The sequence below is a fragment of the Rhipicephalus microplus genome, chromosome 10 (genome assembly GCF_043290135.1).
Source record: "Rhipicephalus microplus isolate Deutch F79 chromosome 10, USDA_Rmic, whole genome shotgun sequence".
NCBI classification, from domain to species: Eukaryota; Metazoa; Arthropoda; class Arachnida; order Ixodida; family Ixodidae; genus Rhipicephalus; species Rhipicephalus microplus.
In genome coordinates, this window is record NC_134709.1 from 98,900,220 (window position 1) to 98,913,506 (window position 13,287).

Below are 13,287 nucleotides of genomic sequence, written 5' to 3' on the forward strand. Positions count from 1 at the left end.
TAATTATGTTGAAGTTCGATCCAGTTTGCTTGCAACACTCCGGACAAGCTCATAGCTTAGCTTCAAAAGCACGTGCATAACGCAATACTGTAAACGAATAGCAAGGTTTCCGGCGCAGCACACACCTTCCTTTTAATCGTCATGCATCATTCATCCAAGTTCTAAAATGTCATGAACTGCACGTATGGTCAAATTCTGAGGTGTAAACACACTGTGCCTAAGAAGGAATAATAACAAAATGCTGGAGTGGAATTTATGCTTCAAAAGTGAAGCCAGGAACTGTCATCGTACTAGCAGCAAGATATGAAGTTTGCAGGTAGTGAATGAAAGGCACCATTTTCCTCACACACCTAGTTTAGTATGCGTAATCTGTTTGGGAAAATAGTGCTTGACATGTGCCTTTGGGTTAACCGTTTAATGCCTGGATTATGAAACTGGCAAAGAAAATAAATATTGTTTTCATTTCCCAGCCTTGAATTATTCCATTGTTATATTATCTAAAATGCACCTTTAATGCATATTTTTATGTCTGTCGCAAATTCTCCACATGCCGCAGAAGCGAACACCTTGGAATGAAAAACGTACTTCAGAAATACTCAACATGTGGTGTGCTCAAAATTATTGAGGATGGAACTTGCATTAGCGAGGCGAAAAAGCACAGAAGTGAGCGCTCTTGCATGTGCTTCGCGCTCTCTGCCATCAACTACAGAACAATTGGTGCTAACATAAAATACATTACACAAAATAGTTCTAGTTTTTTTATGCAAGCTGCGTTCCCCGTGAGTACTTAACAGGCGGCATTAAAAGTGGCATGCTTCCATGACTTGCTTGCTAGAAGTTTTTTATTATGTTGCGACTTTGCGACGTTAGGTAGTAAAGAGTTAAGACACCTTTACATCTAGCCAAATTTCTTTGGAGATCAGGTCATCAGCAGTCTTCTAGATAAACTACTTTCATAGCAAACAACAATTCATTATTTTATCATTCGCCTGGTGTTTACTCCAACAGAACAAAGCCACTTTACCTCTAGGCAGGCACCACCTGGAAATAGCGTGTGTGTTTCAAACATAAACCTGGGGCAAACCGCAGCTGCACCTTTGTCGGCTATGCACTGCGAAGGTTTGCACTCCAGCACTTTTTTTTAACCGCCTTGAGCATGTCTCGTAATCAATCATTTTGGCTTACAAAATCTGAGATATCATCATCGTGTGATTCAGGGGTCACCGTTGCTGTACGAATGTGCTGTAGAGGAGGAAAAAAAAAACGGCAAGACAGGGACTAGTCGGCTGTAGAAATGAGTGTTGGGACGAAGCACCTCGCAAACTAAATGGATGCAAATTGTACCAGTCTAGTACGAGGTGTGCATGAGCCCTTTTTGATTGTTCACAAGGCGTTCGGAGTTTCAAACTTCTGACTTGGTGTCGCTCTCCATTCAATGTGCTGGAGGCTGATTTGATTGCGTTTAGTGCATAATTTGGGGTGTGTACCTCTCGGTGTACTGGACTTGTCGTATGAATAGTTTGCGTGTTCCCTTGTTTGTTTCAGGAAGAGCGGGAAGCCCGAGACAAGGTGCGGAGGGAACAGGACGCGGCTTACCAGGCTTCTCTTGAAGCTGACCAGGAGAAGGTAGCTAACTCTTGCGTCTGTCAGCGTGTTCAGTTTACTTCAAAAGATGTGGATGAACGCGTTTTGTGCTGGGTTTTGCACTCCTCACCTAGCTTTCTTGGCTGCATTATTGTGTTCCCCCTTGTAATGTACATCACAATATCAATGAGAACTAACAGATAATGATGCTCAGAGAAGCATAGGAGACGTTATAAGAGGTAATCGTGACCTAAATGTGAAGAAAGAAAAGTGGACGAAAAGATAACCTGCCACCGGCAGGATCTGAGCCTGCAACCTTTGAATAACGCGTGTGGTGCTCTACCTCTGAGCTACAGTGGTGGTCATCCTCCCGTCCACTTTATGGTTATGCATGTGCATCTAAACGTGGGAGGGTCAGTCAGTGCAATCGAAAATAAAATAAAAATTGTGCTGGTAAAATATTGTGCTGGTCATGACAAATATGCTCGAAAACATATTGAACGCTAAGAGACGGGGACATAAGAGAGACGACAACCCGTCCCTGTTTTTTAGCGCTCGATATGTTTTCGAGTTCTGTTTACCAACATGGCCAGAAAATGGCATTGCTAAGATGTGCTCACTTTTTTTATAAATATGTGATATATGTATAAATGTACGATATTTGTTGATTTAAAATTATTCAACCGAATTGCTATTCGCTTCGAATTTGCTTTGAGCCTAAAATATATACAATTCGCACAAGCCTACTCATGTGCTTACACCACAATTTCATTAAAATGAATAAATATGTAATGTCGGATGGGCAAACATTATAGTTTTGTCCTTGGAGAAAGGGACGACTCGAGAGTGTTGCACCATTGGGACGACAAAGTACATACTTAAAAAGAATGCCAGCATCACATCTGTGTTGGCTACACTGGGGGCCTGGTGCAATTGAGACAGGAATTCAGTAGAAAAAAAGTGTTGTGTTTTGTAAGCCAACCTTGGCTAATGAAACTTTATTGAAAGCCATTTTTTTTGCTTCTCACTCTGCATTGCCATCCAGATAGAGATGTGTAAACAGTGCTGAATGCAAGAAAACAATAGATGTTCTAAACTCATTTGAACTAATATTATGTTATTTATTTGCAAATGTATCTACATCAAGCTAGGATTCCAGTCATAAACATTCGACGTACCGCAAATTTTGTTCCGGTGGGTTTAAAACATCTATTTTTGTTTTCTTGTACTCTGTACTAATTCAGCTCATTCTGATGTGCTCATTCACTTTGTAACTCTCTCAGTGTAGACAAACTGTGGCTCTTGAAATGGCACCTGAAATACAAAAACTGAATATTATCTACAAAAGTGATTGCATATTTGAAATCAGCTCGCAAAGTATACATATACTCTGTGAGTTACATTTAAATAAAGAACTTTTTAAAAAGATTTCGATTGCAGCACCCCTTGTCTTAAAGTAATGCGAGATACGCAATGTGTTATTTGTCTGCGTGCGCAGGATAAGCAACGACAGAGGCTGGAGCAGGCTCAGCTGGAGAAGGAAACCGAAGAAGAACGGCAGAGGGCGCTGCAGCGGGACGAGAAGTTGCACCAGGAGGAGCTCCAAAAGGTAAGCACTGTGCGGCCCCTCAAAGTGGGCACTGCTGGGTGCCATTGGCATATGTATATAAAGTACTATGTATTCTTGTGCATTATAAATACGAAATCGCCATTTCTGTTGGCAGCAGTAAGATGGAATGATTTTTCTGAATGAATAGTTGCACTAACTGATCTGTTAAAGGTAACTGTGTAAGTGATTGCTGACCCTACAAATCACTCGCAAGGGTGGAACATTTCCTCCTGAGCACTACGTTGAGGAGGAAAAGTTTCCCACACAACAAAGCACAGGAAGTATTTGATGTCTTTATAAACTACCGTATTTACTCGCATAATCCTCGCACTTTTTTTGGCGGAAAACTGATGCAAAATTCGGGGGTGCGAGAATTACACGGGGAAAAGTTTCCACGAAAACGTACGGCACGAAAAAGAAAACGAAGTGGCCGCAAATCCGAATTCTCACACCAGCAACTAACAGCAAGCTTTGAGACGTACTAATTAAAACTTACCTCAACAATAAAAGCACAGGTTCAACTCAAGACAAGATTTATTTGAGACACAAAAAGTGCAAACAAATAGTCGAGAATTAGAATACCATACGCAAAGCTTGTGGGCGTTACGGGCGTGGCAGTAGAGTTCGTTGCTCAACAGGAGCCCTCAAAAGGTAGGCATAGGACGTCAGTATTGGGCTGATAGCTATTTAACAGAATCGTCAGCAGTTTCCTTCTGAAGAAATAAAGTTTACCATCAATCCCAGATTTAGGCACATGGCAGGCCTAACGTGTCTTGGTGGCTTTCAGATGCTGTCACCAGTAGTGAACACAAAACTTGTATGCTCCGAAAGGCCTACCAGCGGCTCTGTTGCCGTTGTTTAGATCATGATCTATCACTTTCAACTTGAAAGCAGCCGTGTAGCTTCAGTATCGCACCATAACGTGACGAGATTACCGACACAACATACAAAACACTCCGCAACGTGCACTTACTCCTTTGGCTTGGCTTGGCTTGGCTTGGATTGAATTTCCGTGCAATAATAGTACGCTTGATGCTTAAGAGATGGCGCCAGAAGTGCACGCTATCATCAGTGGCTGGAACGAGAAGACAGCATTATTATTGCTGGTTTCGGGGGTGCGATAATTACTCGAGGAAAAAAAAAAAGTTGTATTCGTTGGGCGATGTTGCAGGTGCAAGAATTATGCGAGTGCAAGGATTGCGCGAGTAAGTACGGTACACATTTTACTGGAAAAATAATGGCGTAATTTTTTTAAGTACACAAAAATTCCAGCAAACTCTGCAAGTTTCATTAGAATCAATAGAGAATTTCGAAGAAATTCATGAAACACAGAAGAGGGCTTTACGAATATTTGCTTGCCTGATTCAACCAGCGACCTTCGCAAAATTCAAATTTTCCTGATCAGCAGTATGTTGTTTCTTCATTCAATTTAATTTCTAATACACTCAAACCCCTATATAGTGAACCCGGGATATAACAAAATATTGGTTATAACAAAGTACAGTAGACTCTCAGTAAACAGAACCTGAAGGGAGCGGGAAAATGTGTTTCATTTAACAGGAGTTCCGTTTACTAAGTAAACGGAACCTGAAAGGACCGAGAAAATATGTTAATTAAACGGGAGTTCTGTTTACTGCGAGGTGAACATGGGTGCAGAATACAATAGCGAAACCAAGCATTGCAGAGACAATAGTTTTGTTTAAGCAGTAGTTCTATTTAACAGATGATTTCCATTTACTGAGAGTCTACTGTAAATGAAAAATAGTCTTACAATAGATATAGTGTTGAAAAATATGCCTTTGTAACGAATTTTCGGATAGAACGAACTTATTTTTGTGCAAGCTGCAACTTTGTTATAATGAGATCTGAGTGTAGTCATTGCACCTCAAATTAAAACTACAAGTAATGTCTTTATGCTTTCCATAACCTGGCTACATACAATTATAGAACACGTCCCTCGTTTTGTTTCCCAGGCCTCGTTTATTTCTGCTGCCATGGTAGTGTTGTCATTATGGTGCTCGACTGCTGTCTGAAGGTCACGGGATCGAATCCCAGCAGCGGCGGCCACATTTTGATAGCAGTGAAATGGTAGAGGCCTGTGTGCTTTTGTAAGAATTAGATGCATAACAAAAAATCCACCTGGTCGAAATTTCCGGAGCCCTCCACCGCAACGTCCCGTCTGATCGTATCCTGCTGTTGGGACTTAGGACCCCAGCTTTTGTGTTACCCTTTGTTCATTTGTGAGACACGTGAGCCATGCCTCCTTGTTGCACGTGTGCAGGCATTGCTGGAGTCTCTAGCAGCGCTCGTGCCTGCCGAGCCACCCGAGAACGGGTGCAACAACGAGCCCGTCACCCACCTGCGGGTGCGGCTACCCTCGGGCGAGGTGCTGACGCGGCGCTTTCTGGCCAACTCTCCGCTCAGCCAGCTGATGCTGTACGTGGCCTCGTGCGGCTACCCTTCGCAGCGCTATCGCCTGCTCGCCTCATGGCCCCGACGAGACGTGAGCACTGTTGTTTTTCACTCCTCGCGTGCCTGTTCCAGTGTTGTGTCCTAGTGGCCTTTGTAATCATCAAGGATTGAGCTTTTTAAACTTTAACTTTGAACTTTGTAAAATGAAATACAGTAAAGCAAAACCTTGTTCTTTAGTAGAATGCTAGTGTGGATCCATAGAACTATAATGCTAATAAATGTACAAGCAAGGCACAGGGTTATACAGCCAAGCCCACTTATAACGAACCTGAGCGTGACGCAGCATCCGTTCGCTGTATCCCGAAGTTCGTAGTAAATGAAACACAGCTTTTAAAGAAAGTTGCTAGTGAAAACACAAACTTTTTTGCCCCCAAAAGTCCTTGGTGCACGTGTTTTGAAGAGCAGAAATGATAAGGGCAGTCTCGAGTTCATTTAAAACTGCAGGGTGCTCGTTCGCCAAGGCCCGTGGCACAAGCTGCATGAGGCACTGGCTCCAAAGTTTCGTCGTTCTCGCAATCCGATTGCTCCAAATCGCTCTCGCCACGTACTTCATTCACAATGCCCCAATCCGTGCACGGTTCCGCAGTGTTGGTATCATCCCCGACCGTAATTAAACCATCGCAACAGATGTCCCACCCGCTCTCCCAGGTCGGAGTCGACGACGTGCTGCCACAAATCGCCGCCGCAGTGGTCCTGTTAAGGAGCTTCAGGCTCGGCATCGGGCCCGACATTGACGAAGTCGGCCTCGCGAAGACAGTTTTGCGGGCATGTAACCGTCACCGCCGCCCATGAAATATTCACCATCTCCACAGCTGAATACCGGGACGCCCGAAGTGGCAAGTTGGCTGCCAGGTGGTCAACGGCTATGAGCAAGCGCTCTGCAACGCGGCACCTAACGCAGGGACTACGCTCAAGCCAAGCGTTCACACTTTTGGCGTTTTGTTGAGCGGCAGGAAAAAGCGTGCTAGTCTTTCCATCGGCCACCATGACCACACACGCACACCAAGAGCGAGCAAGACACACGTGACACGCATGCCAGAACGCATGGAACAGCTCTGGGCCCGTTTCTAGTCAGAAAACGAAACTAATTCGAGCCAGCGTGGCGGACATAGCGGAGCGGTGGAGATGGGCGAAGCAGTTGTGATCAAGAGAGGAGAGCAAACTTGTGAGAGAAGAGCAAGAAGTTGCGATAGAGAGAGGGGAGGATGTGGCGGGAGGGCGACCTTGAATACCAAAACACACAGGAAAGAGACAGGTTGGGTAGCTTGCTTGAAAGGTCCGCGAAACTCGCACGTAGATAAACTTGGAAAGAGTGCCTGCACGCGCAGAAGTCAAAGCATGGCCGCCTGGATCGATGCGTGCGGTGGTGTTCGAAGAATCGGCGGCCGTGGTCAATATTTTGTTTTGTTGCACGGGCGGGTTTGCGTGGCCTCATGAACCTCAATATTTCAAGATTCGTTCTGGGCAAATTTACAGCTGTTTCCGCGCTTCTGCACGCGCGGGGAAGGCATGCTGAGTTGAGTGCGAAGTGAGCGAGAACAAGTCCTAAACACAAAATGAATCGCAAATTATCAGAGTTGGTGGGGTAGCGTACGCGCGTGCACTAGACGCAGACTATCGGATACAGTCTGTGGCCGATGATGTTGGCAAACAGTCTGGTCACTCCAGGCCGGCGACGCCAACGACAGTACCAGCGATCAAAAATATGCTAGATGGCCGACCTGTCTTCGAAAGATCGGTGGCAGTGTGAAAACACGGGCCTCGTCTGGCGATGCTGGGTGCTCAGAGTAGCGGGGGGGACAAAGGACGGAGGGATGCTTAACAAAAAGCAGTCGAGGCATGGAGGAAGGAAACAGCTTTCCTTTCTCCATGGGTTGGGGAGAGCGGCAACTAGAGGTTCGCGAAGGCAGGGTCGGCGTTTAACAATAAGAATGTGTAAGCACCTCGCCGATGCCCGATCGGTGGTCGAAATTGTTTTCCCGGGAAGTCGGCAGACCGCTGACTCCGTTCGCTGTAACTGATCAGTGGCGCCTGGAGAAGTTCGTTGTAAGTGTGATTTTGTGCCATTGAACTAATGTATATTTTCACGGTCACGCGGATATTGTTCGTTTTAAGCGGAAGTTCATTTTAAGTGGGGCCGTGATATGTGGGCTCGATTGTACAATCATTAAAAGACATGTCAAGACTGAACATTTTGAAAAGGAAGAATCTTATACAGAACAGTTGAACAGGTTGTGGTTTGCCGACTGAACATAAAGAATACGTCTAATATTTTTATACATCTGTTTAATGAAATCATATTTCATGTCGGCATACGAAATAGTACTGAACATCGTGTCAGGTTTTACAGGGGCACTGACACAAAATTTCGCGGCCAAGATAGCCTGTGGGGTCGATTCCCAAGAACATTCGTATATCATCTGCAAAATACCAACAGCGAATATAGCTGGGAAAGTAATTTAAAAGAATTCTGAAGTTTGCGTGAGCCCTCAACTCCATCGCGCCATTGACACCGTCGAAGGGGACCCTGAGGTGACCTCCTACTTCCCTGACGTCACCGCGTTGCAGTCAACAAAACAAGTTATGTCGCCATAGTCGCCTTTTTGTTTTCTACGTTTGTTTTCGCAGCCTATACTTTTTAGTGGCTGGTTGCGAGTGCGTGGCCATGGCGCATGCTTAGAAAGATATGTGTTTGGCGACACTGCAGTCTTATTTCCTATTCAAAAGTAATTTATGATGCAGACCGTGCAGAAGCGTGTCACAGTTTTGTGTGGTGCCGTGGTCAAGATCTGCACACGCTAGGTGGCGACAGTTACACCTTGTTTTTAGAGCGATAATGAGGGGCCTGTAATTAATTATCTGTTGTGTGCTGCAGCAAACAATGTGTCGTCTCATGTTTAACAGGCAACACATTGCAGCAGAAAAACGCGAGGCCGAAGTTTTTGTGTCAGTACCCCTTTAATACCAAACATATAAATAGTCCAATACAGCTTCTTGTAGTCACGATTGTTTTTTTTATTGTTCAATGTGGCACACAAAACTAATGCAGAAACAGCTTGAGTCTATTGGATTGTGGGTTTGCCAGTGCACCTCTATATGTAAACAGTAAGCTTGTGCAAATAGTAAATTTTAGGGTCAAAGCAATTGCGAATAGTATATATATATCACCTATTATTAAGAAAAGGGGGCATATTTGTCATGACCAAACTAACCTGCAAAATATATATTTTTTTTCTTGAGACAATGCTTGTGCAAAGACTATTTTTTTGCATCAAAGGAAGCAACAACAACTTTGAATAGTAGCAGGATTTGACTTTCGGTGCAGTTCTAGTGATAGCCAGTAAAATATTCTATGTTTTAAAACTTGCTATACCTGTAGCATAGAAGTCTGTGTAAAGAACTTTTGAGCTGAAAACAAAATTTAAAAGGGCTTTGCTGCAGTGCATATTTCTGCTGAATATGTGTTTTGACAGCTTAGCATGAATTTACTGCAATGAAACCACATCTACATGCACTGCACTCAGACCTCGTTATAACGAAGTTGAAGGGGAGCCACAATTATTTTGTTATATTCATTATTTCGTTATATCTATTATAACAGTTTGTAGCAATGTATGCTCATATGGGCGCATACCTATAAGCATGCAAAGAAGGAAACCGCCTCGCGGCGTGATGTACCGCTGCTCGCGACGTGATGTACCGCTACGCGATCACGCGTGCTATGGAAAATAAAAACAGTCCAACCTCATTCATTCGAACACGCTTACGCTGAGGTCCCATCAGAGCTATGTGTATTCCAATGGGCAAAAACGCCCTGTAATTCGAACACGAAAGAACTTGTGGCGGTTAATTCAAACATACCGGGCTCCGAAAATGCTCTCAGCGCCACGCCCAATCCTGCAGCGGTACCTCCCAACGCTGTGTGTGAAGAAGGAAAAGAACAAAGGGAAAGAAAAGACTGCGGCGAATTGTTTGCTCTCTCTCAAATGCCGATCCGCGACGTGCCTGTGCCACGCTTCTCCCTTTTTCGTCTCTGCACCAAGAGACCCTTCTCCTTTCAAGGCCGCACGCTGAGACAGAGGAAAAACAAAAGAAAACTGTCGCGGAGAGTCCTCCTTTTTCGGTGCAGAGGGTAACAGCGGAGACGCAGTTGTTGCCGTCTTTAAGGTGCGGAGAGGGAAATTGCTTTGCACCGCAGCGTTGCTTCTCGGTCCTGTGACCCGCTGAGCGCTTCCTCAATCCTCTCCGCTGGCTGTGTGAGGAGGATGGCTCTCTTGGCCGTGCGTGGCGTGGCTATAAGGTCGGCGCGTTAGTTTTGAAAGAGCCGCCCTGAACGAGTGTCAAACTCCACAGAAAACGATATTAATAAACACACTACAGTCGTTTTTTTTTTTTTTTTTGATAGACTAATTTAGTTCGCTTTATCTATTTACTGGTCAATTTTATTTCGTTACAATTAGGTTTAAAATGCATGGTTCTCAATGGAGCTTTCAAGGGGAATTTAATTTACTTTGTTTTATCCATTATTTCGTTATATCCCATTACGTTATAACGAGATTTGAGTGTAATACGTTTGAATAGGTGTTTTCATGGCTTAGCACCCCTTCACTGTAGTGACACACCATTATGGAGCGTTGCATGCAGATTAATATGCACCTATTCGTTTGTTTCAAATAATTCGAAATTTTCATTACTTAAATTCGATTCGAATATTCGCACAAGCCTAGTAGTAAACAGCCATCATAGTCTTTTTCAATCAATCCACTACATTTTTCGGGTGTCCTTGTTACAGGAGTGATAGGTCTAGTGATCAAGGTTTGGAAATACCAGACGGCTTGCTTGAGTACTTTTCGTTTTCTCTATTTGGCAGTTCGTTATTTCGCCGCTGTGCTTGCTAGGTCTGATTGATGCAGTCATCAAATGCTCCGTTATGTCACTGTCATGTTGTCAAAATTTCATTGTTATACGGCGTTTTTTCAGTGCTTTTTTTTATGACGTTGAAAGCATTAGTGTGCCATTGTTTCAAGGAAACTAGCTAGAAAACACCAAAAAAACACATTGAGGGCTGTTTTAACCAAGCCGAGGAGTCATGGGCGGTGCACTGACCGGTGTCTCTCTGGTGTGTTTGCAGCTGTCGGAAGTCGATGGCGAGAAGACGTTGAAGGAACTCCAGCTTTTCCCGAAAGAGACGCTGACACTTGAAGAACGGCCCTCTGTGAGCCTCGATTGAAATAAATTAAACACATTACAGCACCTGTCATCTGCTGCCTGTCCACTTATTTCGTGTGGCTACAGTCGCTTGGCGTCGCTGCATTTTTTTACACTGCCACGAGCAAGTTCTTTGACTTATTTATAGTGATTCATTAACATTGTAGGTCAGTGACGTAAATGCGTGGTGCCGCCACAAACGAGTCGCAAGTGATAAATGCTGTACATTTATGGTGCTGTGTGTACTTCTGAAAAATTTGTCTGGAAATGTTGTAGGCCCGTGTGCTCAGATTTGGGTGCACGTTAAAGAACCCCAGGTGGTCGAAATTTCCGGAGCCCTCCACTACGGCGTCTCTCATAATCATATGGTGGTTTTGGGACGTTATACCCGACAAATCAATGAAAAATTTGTCTAATTGGTAACTTCTTGCCTGGCAAGTGATTTCATCTTGTGTTAATGCAGGCAATGTTTTTATTCTGTTTATATTTTTGTTTCATTCGCCTCCAGTTTCAGTTTTAATTCCAAGTGTTCGAAGGTTCTTTTACACCAGTGTGTAGCTTATCACTGTTGGAGCATAATGCACACGAAAACGCACGAGGCGAAAACAATGATGTGCGCTGTTCTCGCCTCATGTCTTAATTGAGTGAGGTGTATTCCAATGAATTCGCCCCAATGATCTCGCCTCAACACCCTCTGAACCTATCACTAGCACATCGATGCATGCATGGGTGTGGCGCAAGTTTGGTTTCTTCTCGCATTAGGTTTCCGCTTGTGGTACTTGCAAGAAACTGATGTCTCTCTGGTTCTTGGTCCCTCGAAGCGCAATCGCTTGGTACATACTACAGTTAGGTGCAACTTATGTCTGGAATGGCCCTGCCCAGATGACCGAACATTAGGTGCTAATTGCTTTCATGACTTAAAAAAATCACGAAGTACTCGTGGACTTTGTGATGTTCCCCGGAAGTGGGGTCACCAGTTATGAGGCTCACGGTGCATGCCCATTGGTGCAGGCTTCGGTGTGTCTGCCCTTTAGGAGGAAATGCTGCAGACTTCCAAGTTTTGGACCCAATAGGTGGATAGCAAAATCATGGCTTATGCAATGGAATGTGGGCTACGGCGCCCGTCTGCACCAATTTCCAGTTCGAGGTGCTGTGATGTCATGCGGGCATACTAGCCAGTGCCGGCGTTTTTTGCGCATTACACCTTGCACTCGTGTCATTTTCTTATAAATTGCTGCGTAATACTTCTGAGTGCTATGCAGCATAATTGAATAACAAATGCAATCACTACGAGATAGTTATAATCGTGCGAGCGGTCATTTTTTCTTTGAAATGGTTTGCACCTCCTGACACATGCTTGTTGTTTTGCAGCAAAGGTTATATAGTGCATGTTTTGTCACATTCCTGCACATCATGGGATCACGAAATATCCATTCACTTGTTTTCATGTTGCTCACGTACCCGTAAAATGATTTATTTAGTTTTTGGTTGCAAAGATACCATTCGGGGCTCGATATAGCAAATGGCCATAAGTAATGTGTTTCATAGGCTATAAACGAAATGTGCTCATAGTTCTCTGACTTTTTTTTTCTTTTTACGCCTATAAATATCTCTTTAAATGAGGTGTCCCTCACACGCTCTAACAATGTTTTTCAATGTATGCAAAATTATTCGTACTCGGCCTACAGTTGTGCAAGATAGCCTTTAAGGCTATGAGTCGAAGCAGTGCCTCCTCTTAGTTTTTCAGTGCTTGAACGAAGGAGGGGATTTCAATGGGAGGCGGCCGTCGCTGCTAGTGCGGCGTTTTGCTGCCAGGCACCGCAACTGGAGTAGAGGTGCCACCGCGTCGTCTCTCGCTCAAACGAATGCCGCGGCTGCATTCGAAGCTGCTATACGACTCAGTTTTCGGCTGTAATTGCATTGTTTAAGATGTAATGGAAACTTGAAAATGATAATCGAGAAGCACTTCTTGTTCTGGGCACTCAGCTCATTTCAAAGGCTTGAGTAGTCCGGGACTACTTGATCGAGGCTCTCGCTCGTTGTCTGCTAGCTAGGGCAATACCAGATAGCTCATGCAAGTAATCCGCGGAATATCGTTTTGTTACCGTGGCGTTCGCTAGACTGAGAGTTGCTTTTTTGACTAACTGAAAGTCGATTTCTAAGAGAAGCTTTTGCCAGGAGCTATTATTAAAAGCTTGGGTTCCTTATGTTCCCCTGTGCTTGCTACTCTCAAGTGGCATAGCACATTATGCGGAAGCGTAGAGTTCATGCAATAAATAGCACAAAATGTCACTAGCCTGCTTCCAAGGATATAGGTCATCATCCGTTTCCTTCGAAAGCCTGTCATGTGTTGCCACCGAGAAAAAGCAAGTGTCAAAAAATGAGCAACTATGGCAGGTGATTTCACCATTTGA

At 44.2% G+C, this 13,287-nt stretch overlaps 1 protein-coding gene across 1 annotated transcript in view; it reads left to right on the forward strand.

Moving 5' to 3' along the window:
• Positions 1-10,923, forward strand: part of LOC119180606 (FAS-associated factor 1) — a 63,753-nt gene extending 52,830 nt beyond the window's left edge. The window contains exons 15-18 of the mRNA XM_075875929.1: positions 1,546-1,626; positions 3,083-3,193; positions 5,475-5,696; positions 10,797-10,923. Of these exons, the coding sequence (XP_075732044.1) occupies positions 1,546-1,626; positions 3,083-3,193; positions 5,475-5,696; positions 10,797-10,895 (513 nt within the window). The 3' untranslated portion in view covers positions 10,896-10,923. The remainder of the gene's footprint in view (positions 1-1,545; positions 1,627-3,082; positions 3,194-5,474; positions 5,697-10,796) is intronic.
• Positions 10,924-13,287: the final 2,364 nt, after the last annotated feature.